The sequence below is a fragment of the Nomascus leucogenys genome, chromosome 8 (genome assembly GCF_006542625.1).
Source record: "Nomascus leucogenys isolate Asia chromosome 8, Asia_NLE_v1, whole genome shotgun sequence".
Lineage (NCBI taxonomy): Eukaryota > Metazoa > Chordata > Mammalia > Primates > Hylobatidae > Nomascus > Nomascus leucogenys.
The window spans coordinates 59,019,764-59,041,643 of record NC_044388.1 but is presented as its reverse complement, the minus strand read 5'-3'; the positions used below and the strand labels follow the sequence as shown (position 1 = coordinate 59,041,643).

The window sequence follows — 21,880 nt, the reverse complement described above, 5'->3', positions numbered from 1 at the left end:
TTCGTCCTGAAATACCCATTTAACCTGGACATTTGGATGAAAAGCCCTGGGCTTCCGTTAGAAGTTACACAGCGACACAAAAACACACACATAATTAATGCAGTTGGGACCATTGTTAATCTTGGAGGTGTCTGGAAAGGAGCCCTTGGGGGGTAGGGGGGTCCTAGGAGTACCAGGAACATGGTTACTTGAGCTGTTTATACAGGTAAGAGCAATGTAAAAATTCAGTGATCTGTTCAATTCTGGTATGTGCAATTTTCTGTATATAGGATTATATTTCAATAAAAAGTTTACAAAAGTTATAGAGTAGACAGAAATGTAATATTTAAATAACTTTGTAAAATAAAGCATGAGACTTCAAAGAAATGTTGGCCTCTTCAGTGGTTTGCCCTCGTACCCTCTCCTTTGCCCAGGGCCGATTTAGGGACTGCAGTAGCAGTTTTCAGTATCCAGTTTTCCGGCATCAAGGGCTTTACTTTTTTTTTTTTTTTTTTTTTTTTTTTTGAGATGGAGTCTCACTCTGTTGCCCAGGCTGGAGTGCAGTGGCATGATCTCGGCTCACTGCAAGCTCTGCCTCCTAGGTTCCCGCCATTCTCCTGCCTCAGCCTCCCGAGTAGCTAGGACTACAGGTGCCCACCACCACGCCTGGCTAATTTTTGTATTTTTAGTAGAGATGGGGTTTCACCATCTTGGCCAGGCTGGTCTTGAACTACTGACCTTGTGATCCACCTGCCTCGTCCTTCCAAAGTGCTGGGATTACAGGCATGAGCCACTGCACCTGGCCAAGGGCTTTACTTTTAAATACTTGAATATTTTAGAAACAGAATTACGGACATCTTCAGATCAAGACCAATGACTAATATATTCAATTTACAGAAAAAAAATAAACCATTGAGCCATCTGCAAACTAAGCAGAGTTTTTCCTGTATGAATTCTGATAAGAAACCATATTGGGGTGTTGTGGCATGCTCACCATGACGCTCTTATATGATCTGATTGACTGATGGCAAGTTTTGTGAGTCTGTCACATGTGTTTTCAGAATAAAAGTGGGATACACTTTTGGTTGTTCTTGTTCTTCCAATTAAGTTCATGGTGTTTCTACTATTTATTCTGAATCACTGATATTGAAAAATCAAAGGTAATAAAAGTACAAGTTTAATTACATAATTAAATGCTGTACTTACTTTTAGTTTAGTGCCCCAAATGAATAATATTACTAAAAATAGCCCTACTTTTTCAAAAAACAAACAAAAAAATAACAGGCCCAACTGCTTCTGTTATTTATGGGAAAAACAAATAACATGCAAAAAGAAAAGCAGGGCAAAAGGAACCAATACTCAATAGATATTAAAACTACCAGAGGGCTGGGTGTGGTGGTTCATGCCTGTAATCACAGCACTTAGGGAGGCCAAAGCAGGTGAATTGCTTGGGTCCAGGAGTTCAAGACCAGCCCAGGTAACATGGGGAAACCCCATCTACAAAAAAATACAAAAAATTTGCTGGGTGTGGTGGCATGCACCTGTAGTCCCAGGTACTCAAGAGGCTGAGGTGGGAGGATTGCTTAAGCCTGGGAGGTGGAGGCTGCAATAAGCCGAGATTGCACCACTGCACTCCAGCCTGGGCAACAGAGTGAGATGCTGTCTCATAAATAAATAAATAAGTAAAAATAAAACTACCCGAGGATCTATGAGAGACCCTCACAGTCACCTTGTAACATACAAAAGGCATTCATTTAATAGAAAAGAAAGAAGAAGCAGCGCTTTTTCAGCCCGCAATGGCTACATACGCTATGATGAAAATATGACGTTCTGGAAAAGGCAAACAACAGGGATGAAGAACAGGTCAGGATTTGGCAAGGGGACACTGGGGGTAGGGGTTGGCTCCCAGGGGCAGCATGAGGGAATTTTGGGGACTGACGGAATTGTTCTTGATGGCAGTGGTGGATGCGTGACTCTATGCCACTGTCAAAACACGTGGAACTGCACACTAAAGAGAGTGAACTGCATGTATATAAATTAAAAAATAGACAGAAGCTGCTTCAAAATCAACAACAATGTAAAACAGAATGGATCTCTTTTATGGTAAATGTATACATTTAAAAAACTGTATTATATAGTATACCTATAAGACTTTTTTAAGAATCCTGTCATTGAAACCCAAATTTCAGTATTAGTATAGATACCAAAATATTCATACTGCCCCTTTGCTCAGATATCTATGACATTTCAGAAAGAAATTATAAGAAGCACTAAATATATAAAGATTATTGTCTTGAAGGACTTAAAAGTCTTATCTTTGTGGCCAGGTTCAGCTGCTAAATCATGCAACACAAACAAATCATTTCGTCTCCCTGTGCTTGGTTTCTCTTATTTTAAACGATGAGAGTATCTCTTCCAACCCTAGCAGAGGATTACCCATTCCACTTCACAAAATCATTCTGTTATTCCTGAAGGAGCCTGAGTTTCTGCTTCTTTCATATATTCCACTCAAAAAAACTTCATCACCACAACTTTCCTCTTTCTGTGTGCCAGGACTGACACTCTTGGCTTTAGAATTAATGAGTTATAAGTTATTAAAGAGTTCATAATTCATGGCTCACAGCATGTGCCTTCTCCTCCTTTGCCACCATGAGATTAGCAGTTATTATCATTCCTTGGCTGAGAAAACCAAGTATGGAGAACTGAAAAGATCTCTGCAAGATCGTAAGCTACAAGAAGCCATGATGTGAGCCCCCTACCCTTGGAGAGAGGGGAAGCTACCGTCTTCATTCTACCATAGCTCGCAATTCTCTGAGGACCACTGGCAGGCTCTGAAGGTACATGGCCTCATGTCTAATTCATATGGCACACTGTCTCCTGCTCTTACCTCCGCTGGGATACAATGGATGGAAGCTGATAGGGAGATGGGCAAGATGCCTCTCACTGAAACACCCTGTTTCAGTCTGGTTCAGGTGCTCCCTCATTCTGGTGGAAACAACACCACATATTTAACTGAGGCAGAAAGAGAGAAGATTCAGGTTATTTGGGAATTGTAGGTGTTCTCTTTTCCAGAGTCAATTAACACTGGCCTAGGATTGTTGTTGGCTACCTGTGTTTCCTAGCATTGCAGTACATGAACTGATGCGCCTGTGAACAGCACACCTGGTGCAATCGATCCCACTCACCAATGTGAGATTCTTAGTTACTCTGCTCCTCTCATTCCTTGTGCAGGATGAGCTCTGGTACTATGGGAAGCTGAGGGACAGAGGGAATTCAAGCTGCTTTTGTCTGAGCTTCAGAAAATCTTCCAGATCCTTTGTAATGGCACTTTGGGGGACTGCATTTTTTCCAGCCCCTTATCAAGGGGAAATTGTTCATTGCTAATTCTCCCCTTAACAAGGGCAGTTGGGTGGAATAAATACAATAGTTATTTACACTTACTAGGCACCATGCGCCATTCCAGGCACTTGACATGTATTCATACATTTCATTTCCACAGTGGTAGGTCATGTTAGTATCTCCATTTTACATATACAGAAACTGAGAATCAGAGAGAGAACAGAATTAGCCTCACGTCACACACACTAGGAATCTGCAAAGCTGGATTGGAAGCCAAATGGTCTGGCTCCAGGGGGCCCCTTCCCTCCCCAACACTGAATACACTACACTAGCCTCGTCCAGCTCAGCGTCCCTGGGCACATCAAGAAAACACTCTTGGAAACAAGGGGAAATGTGCTACATTAAGAACAATCAGAGAGGTGAAGATATTGTGTAAGTACTTGGTACTCAGTTTCCTCCTTTGGTCAGAATTTTACAGCACAAAAATCACCCCCACGCACTGCCTACGGTGGCTGTCCTGAGTTCTAAATTGTGGCAGTAGTGGTGGTTGGCATCCAGATGTGGACACGGTGACCGTGACAAAGAGAGAAATTCAATGCCCAGAGGCCATTTTTTCATTAATCCTACTGTCCACGGTGTAATATAAATAGGAATGTCATGACATTAATACACTGTAGAGAGGGAGAAGGGGGAGAGATGGAGGTGATAACTGAATTAACAGTGGCTGAGAGAGGAGATATACCCCCATGGTCTATAAGTCTCACAACAATCTCATGAAATTGGTATTGTCCTCAATTTACAGATGAGTCACCGGAAGCCCATGTTAAGATAGGTTAATTGCTCAAGATCTGACAGCAGGTAAAGAAAACCTAAGTCTGCCTGTCTCAAATACTTCTGCTTTTTTCACTGCATGCTCCAGAGTTAAAGCAAAATAATACAGGAATTTCTTCGGAGATGACCTAGCCCAATTTCTTCATTTTACAGATGAGGAAACTGAGGCCCAGAGAAGTTAAGTGACATGCCCAAGGCCAAACAGTTATTTACAGACAAAGGTTAGAATTTAGAACAGAATTGTGTAGTGTGGGTATCTAAGTCACTAGCCTCTCTTACACAGTACTTGAAAGCACTTTTTTAAAAAAAGAAAATTAAACATTCACGCATGGCTCATAATCCTTACCTTCCATTTACTTAGTATTCTACTGTTTTTAACTGTGCAGTGTGAAGTGTTTAAAAAGTCAAAGTTCATGAGCTACTGTTCCAATCCTTACTGTCTTCTGGGGTCATCAACACTCACATCCTAGCTGGGCGTGGTGGCTCACACCTATAATCCCAGCACTTTGGGAGGCCAAGGTGAGAGGATCGCTTGAGCCCAGGAGTTCAAGACCAGCCTGGGCAACAGAGTGAGACCCCATCTCTAATAAAAAAAGCAAAAACAACAACAACAACAAAAACCCTCATAGCCTTGGAGCCACCCAGAGATTCTTCTGGCCCTTTTACAAATACCTTTGAAAAGAAATGTTAGCAAGTCGTAGCCACTGCTATAAGACTGTCTCCAGACCAATTCCAGATATATTTTAAGGGGTGGAAGTTGAATTAAGACAATTCCTGCCCGGGTGTGGTGGCTAACACCTATAATCCCAGCACTTTGGGAGGCTGAAGCAAGCAGATTGCTTGAGCTCGGGAATTTGAGACCAGCCTGGGCAACATGGCAAAACCGTCTCTACTAAAAATACAAAAAATTAGCCAGGCATGGTAGGGCACACCTGTAGTCCCAGCTACTCGGAAGGCTGAGTGAGGCACGAGAATTGCTTGAGCCCAGGAGGCAGAGGTTGCAGTGAGCCGAGATCATGCCACTGCACTCCAGTCTGGGTGATAGAGTAAAACCGTGTCTCAAAAAATAAAAATTAAAAAAAAGGCAATTTCTACTTTCTAATAAATTCTCGAACACCTTGAAAACTTTCTTTAATGTCCTAAAACCAAAATTAACTGAGGCTCAGTTTGGTTAAATAACTTGTTCAATGACTGACAAGCTGTTAAGTAGTGAGGCCTAGGATTCAAAAGATCTCTCCTATTCCAAAGTTTGTATTCTTTCATCCACATCATGCTGCGAGATCAAAGACCTCATGCAAAGTAATGAGGCTTAATAACTTAATAACTGAGGCATCTCAAATTAAATTACAGATGTGAAAAATTAACAACAACGAATCTCATAGAGAAGCCTCTGTGAGAATACGCAGTAATGGAAAATACATTCAGATTTGGCTGAAGGCAAAATATCATCGTGTCAATTCTATATTCAAACATACTTTGGACTCATTGTCTTTTTTTTTTTTTTTAATAGAGGAAACAGAATATTCAGTCTGGAGAAGAGATGAAAACAAGGGAACTTTAATGGTTAGAGGGATACACAGGAAACAGTGTACCCCACTAACCACACAGTGGGATACCAGTGTACCCCACTAACCAATTTACTACTCTTAGTACCATACTCCTTCCCATTTTTCCTCCAGAAAAAGGGAGGCCAAGAGAATGGAATTTTTTTTTTTTTTTTTTGAGATGGAGTCTCACTCTGTTGCCCAGGCTGGAGTGCAGTGGCACAATCTCAGCTCACTGCAACCTCCACCTCCTGGGTTCAAGTGATTCTCCTGCTTCAGCCTCCTGAGTGACTGTGATTACAGGCATGCACCACCACGCCCGGCTACTTTTTGTATTTTAGTAGAGACGGGGTTTCACCACGTTGGCCAGGCTGGTCTCGAATGCCTGACCTCGCGATCCACCACCCGCCTAGGCCTCCCAAAGTGCTGGGATTACAGGTGTGAGTCACTGCACCCAGCTGAATGGAAATCTTAACAAACCGCATTCTGCCTCCTACTTTGAATGCCTAAAGAGCTTGTGCTTGTAGATTCAGCTTTGTTGCTGAAAAACAAAGAAAAAGAAAACTCAGTCCGGTTCATGTAGTATATCCTAAAAGTTGAACTCGGATGAAAATATTTTTACTTTTCAGTGAACTGTTATTATGAGATGTGGAGAAAGCCTTAGTCTGGAATATCAGAATTTTGCATTTTCTTTGAAAAGAGGAAGCTACTCATTTATGAGAATTATAGCGTCGACTCAAAGATTTGTCATACATTTTAGGTTTTTTTGCTTTGAGTTTGCATAACAAGTTGATGATTGTTGAAACTGGCTGATGGGCACATGAGGATTACAGTATTCTCTGCAGTGTTGTGTGTGTTTATAAGTTTTTCTATTAGAGTTTAAAAATTACTCCTGTGCAAAGAGGATGGGTAAAATTTGTTTTAACACTGAGGAGGTTGAACACTCAAAATGGGAAGACGTGGCCAAGCCAGTCAAAACCTATATAGAATAATTGTGAAAAGGCTCTCATTTTTTTCAGATCTTGGCTATGTTGATTTCCTTTCCCAATAAATTATAACATCTTAAGTCCTTTCTGGAACATGGTACAGCTTAAGAAAAGAAAGCAACCCAAACAACCAGCTGGGCGCGGTGGCTCACGCCTGTAATCCCAGCACTTTGGGAGGCCGAGATGGGCAGATCATGAGGTCAGGAGATCGAGACCATCCTGGCCAACACAATGAAACCCCGTCTCTACTAAAAATACAAAAAATTAGCCGGGTGTGGTGGCGGACGCCTGTAGTCCCAGCTACTTGGGAGGCTGAGGCAGGAGAATGGCGTGAACCCGGAAGGTAGAGCTTGCAGTGAGCCGAGATCACACCACTGCACTCCAGCCTGGGGACAGAGCAAGACTCCGTCTCAAAAAAAAAAAAAAAAAAAAAAGAAAAAAAGAAAATAAAGCAACCCAATTCCTGCTCCTTTCCTGTGATATGATTGATTTCAAAAACAGATACTATTGACATCCTTCATGTTTTTAAGGAAACACTCTTCTAATGGATAATACACATTTCATTGTGTTATGTAAGGGGTAAGTGAAGCTTTTTGGTGGTCATAAAAAGTACATCAATAACACTGATGGAAATCAAAATGATCAAGAACAGATATCCCAGTCTGGGCAACGTAGTAAAACCCCATCTCTACAAGAAATTAAAAATTAGGAGAGCATGGTGAGGCAGGCTTATAGTTCTAGCTACTGGGGAGGCTGAGGTGGGAGAATTGCTTGAGCTCGGGAAGTTGAGGCTACAGTGAGCCATGATCACACCACTGCACTGCAGCCTGGGGAACAGAGCAGGGACCTTGTCTCAAAAAAAGAACCGATATCCACCTGAACATGTCAATTTACTTAAAGTTTCACACATTTCCTCCTATCCATCTTTGGGTACATCTATATCTAGTTTTAGTTTTATATGGTTGGTGAGCCATGGCATGGACATCCTTCTATAGTGAGATTTAAATTGCTTTTATTCAACACCTTGAGGATCTCATTAGTATAGGAATACTAGACCACGTTTAGGTTTTTCTTAATAAATGTTCACATTAATAAGTGGATAAACACTTAACCTGTCATTTTACCCCATTTTTAAAATTTAATTCTCAAAACAGCCTTACTAAGCAGCCATCATTATTGTGACTACAAAATGAAGAGTTTTAGGTTCAGGGTACACAAGGTCATCAAACTAATGGAGATAAAGCTAAAATTCAATATTGGGTTTGTCTCACTCCAGAGCCCATAATATTTCCTTAATATGAGTACTTCCCGAACATCAGTCATTTGCATACCACTTTCATGAAGTCTGCCATATGCAATCAACATCAACACCATAAAGCTTTTCCTTACATCAACTAGTTTTTATTTTTACTGGTGGTTGGAAGTGAACAGAATCGGCATTTGCTGCAAATCTATATATGTGCCAGTCTCTGTAAAAGATGGTCCGTGTCAGCAGTTCTCAAAGTGTGGCCTCCAGATGAAAAGCCACAGGATAACCCAGGAAACTTTTAGAAATGCAAATTCTGGGGACTGCTCCAGACCTGCTGAATCAGAAACTTCAGGGTAGGGCCCAGAAATCTGTGCTTTAACAGGACCTGAAGAAGATTCTGAGGCATGGTCAAGTCTAGGAACCCCTGTACTATATGCATTAGCTTATTTAATACTCATAACTTCTCTGGGAACTAAGTACTATTTATTATCTCCATCACGACACGAGTAAACTAAGGCTCAGTGTAAACTAACACCAGTGTCACACAGTTGGCAAATATTGGGAGGACAGACTTACACTATGTCTGTCTCCAAAGTCGTTTACCTAATAGCATGTGGGCTCAAACAAAGAAGGATGGAAGGAGATGCTTTTGTATTGTGTAAAGAGAAATAGGGCAGAGATATGTATTTTCAAGAGATAATTTAGACGTCGATTACATATTGATCATTGTACTATGTACATTGATATATACATATATATCAATTATATATACTTTGATATACCACTAATATTTTATTGTTTTTAAAAGCCATCGAAATGCAATACGTCATTTAAAACAAAGACAACTATCTAGGTGCCATGGCTCACACCTGTAATCTCAGCACTTGTGGGAGGCTGAGGAGAGAATCAATTGAGCCCTGGAGTTTGAGACCAGCCTGGGCAACATATCGAGATCCCATCTCTACACAAAATTTAAAAATGAGCCAGGTGTAGTGGTGCATACCTGTAGTCCTTGCTACTTGGCAGCCTGAGGCAGGAGGATTACTTGAGCCCAGAAGGCTGAGGCTGCAGTCAGCCAAATTAATGCCACTGCACTCCAGCCTAGGTGACAGAGGGAGACCCTATCTCAAAACAAAACAAAGACAAAAACAACTCCTGCTTCTAGAAAAAACTGTCTTATACAATCGATAAGGAATGACAGGAGGATGAATGAGTTGGAGAAATGATCTTGCTGGTTCTAAAGCAGTAGAAAGGATGTTCATCCTTTCCGCTAGAATTAAATTCATGTTCAGTTCAGCTTAGTAGATTTTTACCAATCATGATTGTACTCATACTTAATTCAATATTCACTTTATATATACTTTATACTAATATATACTTTAATCCAATTTGTCTTGTTTTATAAAATGTTGTTCTAGAGATTAGGAATTAAGAGCTAATTAAGGGTGGGCGTGGTGGCTCACGCCTATAATCCCAACACTTTGGGACCCTGAGGTGGGTGGATCATGAGGTCAAGAGATTGAGACCACCGTGGCCAACATGGTGAAACCCCGTCTCTACTAAAAATACGAAAACATTAGCTGGGCATGGTGGCACACACCTGTAGTCCCAGCTACTTGGGAGGCTGAGGCAGAATTGCTTGAACCAGGGAGGCAGAGGTTGTGTGAGCTGAGACCACACCACTGCACTCCAGCCTGGCGACAGAGTGACACATCTCAAATAAATAAATAAATAAATAAAAATAAAAGAGCTAATTAAGAGTAGCGTTTCCCAATTATTTCCTTTTTAGGGGTGGCGAGCAGAAATGTTAGGGTACAGATTCTCCAATGAAGGAGATAATCCTTCCCAAATAGTACAGTGGAGCCAGTGGCTGGAAACATCACAAATGATTCTACAAAAGGCTATAGCGTCAGCATAATTTACTGTGTAAATACTTTACAACCTGCCTAAGGTTTCTCTACCAGGAGCTCAGCATCTTACGATGTAGACCCATCAATCTACGTGCTCACAAGAGCTGGGATACATTGTAAATTAAAATCGTCCCCTGTGATCCTACCTGAATTACTGACCTGGAAAGAGCCTAGAGCCCTTTACTGAAGAGGTTAAATAAGCCAGACTGGCCCACATCACTAACACAATATTTTGAAAATCATGTTCTCATTTATTGTGCATACTTAATATCATCTGGCTATCCAAAAATATTAAGAGTCTGTTCAATGGATACGAACCTATGGAAGTATCTGTTTTGTGGAATTTCTCCTTCAGCCAGAATTTATCTCCATATTGACAAGACAAACGCCAGTGTGGATTGTCCTCCAGCCCCCCAAATAGCGTTATTATAGACTCGAACGTCCTGGTGACGTTTGTTAAGACATGATTCTACCCCATCATTCAACGTTTGTAATTAATTCTCAGTCACGGGTCCAATCAACACGAGTGAATGAATCCTTTGTGGTCCTAGAAACTGAATTCAAAGTCTGGGCTGATGTAGAGAGAACACAGTGCATACTTTGAAAGAGACTGGGATTGATCCAGCCACACCCAGATGTAAGGTCCCGGTGACCTTCCTGCAGCGAACATATACCTTCCCAATAGCTCAGTGTTTACAGTTGTTGAGAGCTGGAGAGATGTTTTGAGTTTCTTTCTATTGTTGTCTCTTCTTAGCCTCTCATATTCTTATAGTCTTGGTTTTTTTCCTAAGCCAGCAATTCAGGAGAAGTCTACATCAAATTAAGTGAGAAGAAGCCCGGTGCATGAATGTGAGTAGCCCGGTACTAGCAGGAGTGAGTGGTACTAGTAGGAGGAGGGAGTGGGTGGCAGGTGTGGAAGAAAGTCACACCAGGTGCAAGGAAGGCAGAAACTAAGTGGAGGCGTCTGCATACGCCGCCTGCTGCGACTTTCTCTTGGCATCAGAATCCGACTGCATCATGGGCCCAGGGTGGGAGCCAGATTTTCTAAGGAAACACTCTATCCCATTAACATTTTATCTGGAATAAAGTGGGGCTTGCTAATTCTTTCAGGACTCTCTCATATTTACTGATATCATTTGTTGGCCTGGCCATTGTGGACTTTTACCTACTGTTTCTCCAATCCCTACTACCAAAGATTATCCCCCACCAGGGTACACTTTCATATGTTCTGCCCATCTTCTCAGAACTCTCCAGCACATTCCTGCCCCTCCCCAGGCCCTTCCACACCCATCTAGCACCCTGCATATCATCAGATCAGGCAGGTGCATAGTGATGCATGCAGCGTAGGAGTAGTGGTGGAGAACACAAAGACAGATGTCACTTTTCTTACGCTTAAGGAGCTCAAATACTGAGGAGGTCTGGTAGAAGAGCTATTCAGTTAATAGGTGACTACAATTCAATGCTGACAGCAGTGGCATTAGGTCCAGGAGAACCCAGAGTTGAAACACAACGATCTGGGAGGGAGGTGATCAGACATGGCATCCAGAGGAAGTGACTTCCAAGGTGGGCCATAAAGGATGAAGAGTTAGAGTTAGACATAAAGGATGAAGAGTTAGACAGGAAGGGCATTAGACACGAAGGGCATTCTTTATGACAGGATGTCATAAACAGCCATAAAAAAATAGGTCAAAATTAGGTTGGGCGCTGTGGCTCATGCCTGTAATCCCAGCACTTTGGGAGGCCGAGGCGGGCAGATCATGAGGTCAGGAGATCGAGACCATCCTGGCCAACATGGTGAAACCATGTCTCTATTAAAAATACAAAAATTAGCCAGACTTGGTGGTGGGCACCTGTAAGCCCATCTACTCGGGAGGCTGAGGCAGGAGAATCGCTTGAACCTGAGAGGCGGAGGTTGCAGTGAGCTGAGATCGCACCACTGCACTTCAGCCTGGCAACAGAGCAAGACTCCGTCTCAAAAAAAAAAAAAAAAAAAAAAAAAAATAGGTGAAAATTGCAGAAGTGTGGGGCCAAGTAGTTGCTGGAAAAAAAGTATGAAGCATCAAATAAAAAGAAATGAGGGTGGACACAGAGGCAGTGGGGGGCCAGGTCCTGGAAGTCATGCTACATGAAGAGCTTAAGTCTGGCCTTTTTTTTTTTTTTTTTTTTTTGAGACAGAGTCTCTGTCACCCAAGCTGGAGTGCAGTGGTGCAATCATGCTCACTGCAGCCTTGACTTTTCAGCCTTAAGCAATCCTCCTTCCTCAGCCTCCTGAGTAGCTGGGACTACAGGCATGCACCACTATACCCAGCTAATTTTTAAATTTTTTGTAGAGAACAGGGATCTCACTATGTTGCCCAGGCTGGACTCAAACTCCTGACCCCAAGAAATCCTCCTGCCTTGGCCTCCCAAAGTATTGGAATTATGGGTGTGAGCCACCTTGCCCGGCCAAGCCTTAAGGGTCCCTTAACATCAGGAGAGGCCATTATAAAGCCTGGAGCAAGGGAATAGTAGGTGTTCTATCAGCAAGAGTTCTGCACTTCATTGCGGTTGGATGCTGTGGGGCAAAGGTCCCTGGTAACTTTGGTCCAGAAAGTTCCTTGTACCTAGCTTTAAAAATGCTTCCAAGTAATGAAAAAAGAGCTTCTTAAATGTCTGCATATGATGTATTTAAATAAAAGACACATTTTGCTGTATTTTGTTTCTCACAGACAATATGGCACCTAAAATAAGGACCATTTTTCCTTTTCTGAGTATATCTGTAGTGAACTTAAAGTCCACATATAATGTTCTCCACGTGTTTAATCAGTTTTATTACCTATAAACATAATAAAGTACCTCTGGAAAGATGTACAAGGAAGTATTAACATTAACATGTACAAGGAAGTAGCTGATGGAGTGAAAACTTTAAAAATTTGGGAACTTTAAAATATATTTCCTACTGTTTTTAAAAAGCTAACTTAAATTTTTTTTTTTTTTAATTTAAAATTTTTTTTTTTGAGACGGAGTTTCACTCTGTCACCCAGGCTGGAGTGCAATGGTGCGATCTTGGCTCACTGCAATCCCTGCCTCTCGGGTTCAAGCGATTCTCCTGCCTCAGCCTCCGGAGAAGCTGGGATTGTACAGGTGGCTGCCACCACGCCTGGATAATTTTTGTATTTTTAGTAGAGATGGGGTTTCACCATGTTGGCCAGGCTGGTCTCAAACTCCTGACCTCAGGTGATCCACCCGCCTCAGCCCCCCAAAGTGCTGGGATTACAGGCATGAGCCATCGCTTCCGGCCAAAAAATATATTTTTTAAAATAGCGACAGATATTCAGGAAAATTTTTTTGCAAGTGGTTGAGGTGAGGGAAAATTAGTCCAATACACTGTTATGAAACAGTCACTAAAACTTAATTCTCAACCATTCAGATCTGCCTGGTTGCTTCTTACCCCCCAGCTTCTCTGAGAACATCAACCAAGGGCCACTTCCCATTGCCACTGGCCCAGACCAAAGCCGGCTCCAGATGGACCCTGGACACAGCACAGAAGCCTGTGAGGGATGGTGGATCCCTTCCAGAAAGGACACCTGGTGACTCTCATGAGCACAGTGACCCTGACAAGCCTCACATAGTTGCTGTCTACAGACACGCACACACCCACACCACACAACCACACCACCCACACACTACAAACACACACCACACTACAAACACACGACACACTACACACACACTACAAACACACACCACACTACAAACACACCACACACTACACACCACACACTACAAACACACACACCCCACACACCACACACACCCCACACACGTACACATACACACCACACACACACCGGACACATACACTGCAAACACACACCACACACATACACACACCACGCACACACCACGCACACACCACGCACATACACACAACCACACCACACGCACACACACCCACACCACACAACCGCACCACACATACACACACACCACACACACTACAAACACACACACCACACTACAAACACACACACCACACTACAAACACACCACACACACCCCACCACACAACCACACCACACATACACACACCACACACACTACAAACACACATACCCCACACACATACACATACACACCACACACACACCACACACATACACTGCAAACACACACCACGCACACACACCACACATACACACCACACACACACACCACACACACACACACCACACACACACTACAAACACACCACACACACACCACACAAGCATATTGGGACACCACACACACACACACACACCATATCCCTGCTAACCTCATCTCCAGCTCTAAGTGATCAGGTGAAACTTCTTTCCACAGCCCTCCTCATTTTTTCCGAACACCCTCAATCCTTTCCCTTTTTTGGGATTCTGCAGGAAATTTGCTTTAGATATACAGGAAAAAAGAAATGCTCATTCCTCCTTTTCCTAGTGCAAGAGAAATGGCTCACACTTCAGGCCACACAAACGCAGGGTCAGATTCCAGCTTTGCCTATGAAGAGCTCTGTGAATAACGTGAACATACTATTGCTTCAGTCTCTCTAAGCCTCATGTTTTTCATCTGTACATGAAGCTAACACGATGACTTCCTATCATTAAAAAGGAATGATGTGGGCTATCACCAACTATACCAACAAAAATAAGATTAAATGCCATGCATGCAGTATTTACATGTGTTTAAAATAGGTGATTGTAAAGAAAGGGTTAACGCTCTCACCACTGTGATAAATGTGGGTTCACTGCCCGTCCTACAAGTCTTTGTGACCTGACAGTTTAGCGTCTCTGAAAATAAACTGCTCATGAGACAGCATAATTCTCTCGTCTCCAGCCACCTTGCCCATCCTCTCTCTGTCCCTCTTTAAGTAGATTTTTGTGACCACCACTCTAGTTTAGCTCTTAGGAATGCCGTGTTATTGGGGACCTTTCTGCATTGAGTCTACTTTCAGGCATGAGGTGGCTTCAAACAGCACTCAAAAGTATGCCAATGATAATGACACTAGACATAAGAGCTGGGAGTTATTTCAAGAATGGCAGGCAGGTGTGTGTGTATGTGTGGTGTGGTTGTGTAATGTGTGTGTGCAGACAGCAAGTATGTGAGGCTTGTCAGGGTCACTGTGCTCATGAGAGTCACCAGTCACCCACAACCACGCTGGGTCACTGTTGAAAACAAGCACATGGGGACACACAGGAAAGACGTAACGCAGGTCACAGACCACCTATGGGAAACAGAGTTTAGGAAAGAAACCCAGTCCTGAACCAAAGGGAGCTTGGTGCTATCTTCTGCCTCAGCTGCCTGGCATACCTTGGACGCTTTCCCAAATTATCATAAACAACCAAAGACTGCGCAGTGTATAAAAACAAGAAGCTGCAAATTGGAATGTCCAATAAAAACGTATGACTTGAAAATTGAGAATTCTCTTTGGATCATCTGTAGCTAGATTCTCTCTCTGTATGTTCCAACTCTTTGTTACCCACTCCTCCAGGCTAAAATATCAGGTTAGATTTGTAGAAATGAGAAGAGCTGAGACCTGGCTACTTGTTCAGATCTTAAACCAGAGATATTTCAGCCAGAATGATGATTTGTGAACATCCGAAGCAGCTTCCAAGATTCTAAAACCAGTAAGTACCCCTGTAACAGCTCCATGAACTTTGAGCGATGGGACTGCATCAATGAAAACGATGTCTAACGTCCATCCGAAAGAAACATAACCTATTTCAACTCCTAAATTCTAGAATGCTTATTTTAAAAGTCAATTTTGTTATGTTACAGCTGTGTTTATCAAGGACTACAAAAAGTATTAATTCAAACAACAGTTAAAATTCGGCAACTACATAATCAAAGTTAGTTTTGCTGGGGCGACTGCAGCCAGCATCTTAGATCACTATATCACACATATTGATAAACAGTCAACAATAAATGTTGCTACAAGCAACCAAACTAATAGTTTTCTAAGTATTTAAATGTATTTCATAATAATTTCAAATGAGTCAGTTCTCTAGGTGAGCAGAATGTTAGCAAACTCAATCTATCAATCAGGATGGAAATTAGTACCTACCTGAAACCCTATTGAGTGTCACCCAGAAATGCTCATCAGGACTGTAGGTATCTTTCGACCACTGTAGTAGATCAATGGCCCTTTTGTCATGTAGAACAAAGTCGACAAACTCTCTGGTAAGCGCCACATAGGCAGTGCCAAAGTAGATGGTCAGCTGATGTGGAGGTGAAGTTTTCAAAATATTAGTATTTTTCACAAAAGAACCCCCTTTATCTGTATGCTCTTGGTGGACATATTTAGTTCGCTTAATTGCATGGTCAGGAGGCAGCACCCCTGGGGTGATATTTTTCCCTTTAAATCCTTTCAGATGCTGAACTATTTCCCGGTTGGTTTTCAGGGGGAAATCTTGTCCACAGGTGTTGATGACGTACCTCCAGGGAACCTCAGAGGCGACAAGGTCTTTCAGACAGTTCAGGTCAGCCTGGAGCCTGGAAATGCCTGCATAAACCACAGACTCTGTCTTTGAAGCAATGAAAGCATTTTGGAAGCAACTCAGTAACTGCCTCACAGATTCCTTAAACTCGGCTGGGGCTTTCTCATCCACGTGAACACAGTAGACATTTTGGGGCATATAGATAGCCCTAAAGAGCCTTTCGAAGGTATCAAAGTCCTTATGGATGACCATGACATAGGCCAAAGGGAATGCGGCCTCTTCTTCCGACAGGGGACTTGTGATGTAGTGATTCTGGGTCAGATAATCCTTGCAAGGGACACTTCGCAAAGGTGATGGTAATATATTTTCCCACAAAAAGACTGGTGTTTTTTCTAGGGCGTGATTACAGGCAGTTTTCCTAAAATACCTTTCACTGGAACTGTTCAGCTTCTCGTAACTTTTTGGTGGGCTCAAATGGCTACTGTAAAATCTCACAAAAATGACCACACTGAGCAGAGTGAAAGCAAAACAGAAGTACCTCCAAAAGTTCATTATTTTCACTTCCCTGGGGAAGCAACCTCTTCTTTTCAGGGAATGAGAAATGATCGGTGTGAGAGGTTGAATTTACTTCTCTTGACAGTCTTGAATTTCAACAGCTTCTCCAGAAGGCTGCTTGCTTTCCTGAATCCTTTAATCCTCCTGTATCCTCTGCTTCGGTGTCTCGTCCATCCTTTTTGGACGTGCCTGGAGATGCGGTGTGTCCCTCTCGCACTTTGGTTCTGCAGTTCCCCAGGGCTGAATCCCTGCTGTTTGCAGAGGCTCAGCTAAGCCCAGCCCAGCCCAGCCTCCAGGAAGCCTCCTCATTTACATATGAAATGCAAATTACATTCTGGAATGCAATGACGGGTCCTTTTCACTGGAGCCGAGTTTCTCTTGCTTCATCCTCACCGCCTTCCCCTTACATCAGTCTATTCCGATTTGATCTCCCTTCTCACACTTTCTCCAAGCCTTCTAGAATCAGAGGCTCTATTTTTTCTGGCTAGCCCCACAACCTGCTGGCAGTCCTTTGGAGCCACAGCATTTAAGGATATCAGCTCCTCTGGTTTATTTCTCTTCCTGTTCTCTGCCACCTCTTTTCATTGTAGTGTTATCTCTACCTCTGGGCACATACAGACAACACAGATCATGAAAAATGAATGTGTGCCAGGCATGGTGGCACGCACTTGTAGTCTCAGCGACTCGGGAGGTTGAGGTGGGAGGATTGCTTGAGCCAAGGAGATCAAGGCTGCAGTGAGCTGTGATGGCAGCACTGCACTCCAGCCTGGGGGACAGTGAGACCCTGTCTCTTCAAAGCTTCTTTTAAAAAATACATTTGTAACATGTCTAAGTAGAAGATTCTCAGTGGCAGAAAAATATAACAAGGTGGATTATTTTAGATTCTAATGATGTGTCAGAATATAGTACACACACACACACACACTCACACTGACTATGGGAAGAGGGAACAATGAATTACACCCTTGGGGGCACAGGCACGACACGAGGGCAGAAGGATTCTAGGAGTGACATTTTACATGAAAGAGTCAGTGTCGATATCATATAATGAAGTAAATGTGGAGAAAAGAAAGAAAGATCAGATTGTTACTGTGTCTATGTAGAAAACGGAAGACATAAGAAACTCCATTTTGTTCTGCTTTGAGATGCTGTTAATCTGTAACTTTTGTCCCAACCTTGTGCTCACAAAAACATGTGCTGTACTGAATCAAGGTTTAATGGATCTAGGGCTGTGCAGGATGTGCCTTGGTAAAAATGTGTTTGCAGGCAATATGCTTTGTAAAAGTCATCGCCATTCTCCATTCTCTATTAACCAGAGACACAATGCACTGGGAAAGGCCGCAGGAACCCCTGCCCAAGAAAGCCTGGGTATCATCCAGGTTTCCCCCCACTGAGACAGCCTGAGATATGGCCTCGTGGGAAGGGAAAGACCTTACAGCCCCCAAGCCCGACACCCATAAAGGTTCTGTGCTGAGGAGGATTAGTGAAAGAAGAAGGCCTCAATTCGGCTGAGATAAGAGGAAGGCATCTGTCTCCCGCACGTCTCTGGGAATGGAATGACTCAATGTAAAACCGACCATACATTCTATTCTAAGAGAAAATCACCTTATGGCTAGAGGCAAGACATCATGGCAGCAATACTACTCTTTACTGCACTGAGATGTTTATGTAAAGTTAAACATAAATCTAGCCTACATGTACATTTAGGCACAGCACTTTTCCTTGAACTTATTTATGACACAGATTCCTTTACTCACATGTTTTTGCTGACCCTCTCCCCACCTTCACCCTATATAGCCCCACCACATTCCCCTCGCCAAGATAGGAAAAATAGTGATCAATAAACACTGAGAGAACTCAGAGACCAGCGCCGGTGTAGGTCTTCACTTACTAAGCGCCGGTCCCCTGGGCCCAGTTTTCTTCCTCTATACTTTGTCTCTGTGTCTTATTTCTTTTCTCAGTCTCTTGTCTCCACCTTGCAAGAAATACCCACAGGAGTGGAGAGGCAGGCTCCCTTCATCAAACACACCTAAGTTTGCATGCTGGGGAGAAATGTGATAGTGTTCCCGGAGAGCAAAAGTGGGGTCCCATTTCACAAAGAGAGCTTCAGACAACTTGAGCTGTTGACACAGTATTATCTACAATACGTGGAGTGACTGCCTAGTGCTCTTTAAAAGCCTGACCACCTCAGATTTGAGGTCATTTCAAAGAACTTAAAGGATTCTCATTCTCCTTCCCACCCAACCCCCTCTCCAACTTCCTTTTCTGAAGAAAGAACAAAACCACCAGGGCTGCTGCAAAATTCCTGGAAGTATCAGTCAGTGTAATTCAAGGGAACCAGGAAAAGCACAGGTCTGGTCGCATTACAGAGGGTTCTCAGAGTTCACCTGCTTACAGTGCTGCAAGCAATCTCGCAGCCAATGTGAAGTGCATTGGGGATTAATGCGGATGGTAAGGACACTTCCAAGGGAGAAATTAACTGGTCCAACTAAAAGATCAACTGTGGCAGCCACATGAGGCATGTTAAGAGTGGGCCCTGCTCCCATCTCACTCCCATAGTCACCTAGCAATCCTACCTGCCGGGGCTTGTGCCAATTGGAACAGCTGCTCCTGTTAGGAAAACATTTGATTCACAATGCAGCCATTTCCCTGCCCCCTCTCTGTTCCACTCCACCCCTTAACTTCCTACAGTGAACTGTAGGAATGAATGGCAACAGTGCCATGGATGCGATGGATATTGATTTGGATATTAATTTGGTGAGCTGCTAGAGAGTTGGCGGGGATCTTTGAGATCACCCATCACAACCCCGTTATTTTTACAGATGAGCAAATTGGGGCCTTTAAAAATATTCTCCCCAACGTCATTCAGCTGGATAGAAACCAGAGCCTTAATTCTACAGCTCCCTGGTCCAGGTGCTGAAGCCAGTCTGTTTGGCTAAATCCCAGCTGCTCACAGTGCCAGGGTAAAGTTACTTAACCTCTTTACACAACCAGGTCCTCCCACTGTGAAAAGATAAAGAACAGTGGCTCTTATTTCAAATGGTTGTCAAGAAGACTAAATGAGATACCTCTTGTTGAGGGTTTGGCAAGAATCCGGGCACCTGGTACATGTTCCATAAGCATTAGCTACAATTGTTGTTGTTGTTTCTCTTTTGGAAAATATCCAACACTTCTGACCCTGCTAATGAACTGATATTTTGATTGCTGTTCTTAGTAATGGAAAAAAAAAAAAAAGCATTTACCTTAAGGCTTTCAAATGCTTTATTCCCGGAGGTTAAATTCCATTCTTTCCTTCCCTATCACTGCCTCCTCTTTAGCCCATGGGAAAAAAATATATATATTTATATAAAATATATATTATATATTTTATATTATATTATATATTATATATAAATATATATTATATATTTTATATAAATATATAAATGTTTTATATAGAAATATTTTATACGCATACATATATGCATATATAATATATGCATTTATAAATATATATTTTATATATGTACTTTAAGAGATACATTTTTTGTATGCATATTTAAAATATATATTACATGTGTATTTTAAAATAATATTTTTCTATATATATAATACATATGATATATACATATATACATATATGCACATGAATATATTTATATATACATATAAGTGTGTATATATATATTACTATTTTATTATATATATTCACACACACACTCTAGAAATGTGACTGTATGAAGGGAACAATCCAATAACCCATTTTGATGCCTTCATGTCTCTTCATTCTTACTAGAACCACACCCTTTTCTGTAAAATTTGTCCTTGGCAGGTCTTGTGGAGAACAGAAGGGGAAAGTTGGAGTCAGAAAAGGGAGGCAAAGGGCTTTTATTGCAGGTTCAGTCCGGTTTTTTCCCTTCTCTTTGCCTCAAGCCCTGATCCTACAATAAAGAGCTCTAATAAGTGCCAATGCAAAACAAACTCAAGAAATCTTTCAACATGATTTAGCCAAAGCAGACTGCAGATGGGAGTGGCAGCGTGATTTATAGTCCAAAACAGCAGTATCCAAAAATAAATAAATGAGGTCAGGCGCAGTGGCTCATGCCAGTAATCCCAGCACTTTGGGAGGCCAAGGCGGGCAGATCACCTGAGGTTGGGAGTTCGAGACCAGCCTGACCATCATGAAGAAACCCTGTCTCTACTAAAAATACAAAATTAGCCAGGTGGGGTGGCGCATGCCTGTAATCCCAACTACTAGGGAGGATGAGGCAGGAGAATCGCTTGAACCTAGGAGGCAGAGATTGCGGTGAGCCCAGATCATGCCATCGTACGCCAGCCTGGGCAACAAGAGCAAAACTCCGTCTCAAAAAATAAAAAATAAAAAATAAATAAATACATAAAGAAAACAAAACCCCAAAACCATGTACATCATTTGTCCTGACTTATCTACAGTGGTTTAGATGAACAGACTGAGACGAGCATGTGATGCCTTCTGAGTGACTGGCCCTAGCAGTAGGTTTGTTTTGTTTGGTGTCTTTGAATATACCAAATGATAATATTGAACAGGCATTTCCTTCCAGTAAATAATTCAGCAGGCTAAGCTATCAACTTCCAACCAGGGCATTATTTCTGCTCTGCCCACTCTAGTTGGCTCAACAGACTGAAAATTGTTAAGTGGTCATTCTGTATCAGTCCCACCTCTCTCTGCCCCAGGATAACTTTTACGGTCACAAACAAGAAGACAGCACAAGGACTATAGCTAACAACACATCTTCATCTCAACTCAACATGAAAACAAAGGGCTGGGCTGCCTGGGGGGCCCTCTGAGCAGTGCTGGGATTTCTCTTCCCTCACAGTGAGTTAGTTCTCACTAATCGTCCACGAGCTCTGCTTCCACTGCAGGTGAGTTTACAAAGGCTGAGGCGGATGCCGGTCAGGGGAGAGGCAGGACTGGAACCGAGTCTGACCTACTCTCAAATCCTTGCTGTTCTTCATCACCCCCTGCAGAATGAGTGGCTAATGAACCAAGACAGTGCTTTTTTTTTTTTTTTTTTTTTTT

General features: G+C 42.5%; 1 protein-coding gene across 3 annotated transcripts in view; it reads right to left on the bottom strand.

Annotated features, from left to right (window-relative positions):
• GCNT2 (glucosaminyl (N-acetyl) transferase 2 (I blood group)) overlaps positions 1–21,880 on the bottom strand; it is a 109,887-nt gene that overhangs the window by 27,043 nt on the left and 60,964 nt on the right. Inside the window, exon 1 of one of the 3 annotated variants that reach the window (XM_003263495.4) lies at positions 15,915–17,082. The exons of the other annotated variants lie outside the window; for them this stretch is intronic. Within the exon in view, the coding sequence (XP_003263543.1) occupies positions 15,915–16,839 (925 nt within the window). The 5' untranslated portion in view covers positions 16,840–17,082. Of the gene's footprint in view, positions 1–15,914; positions 17,083–21,880 lie in introns of those variants that run through there. 3 annotated transcript variants of the gene reach the window in all.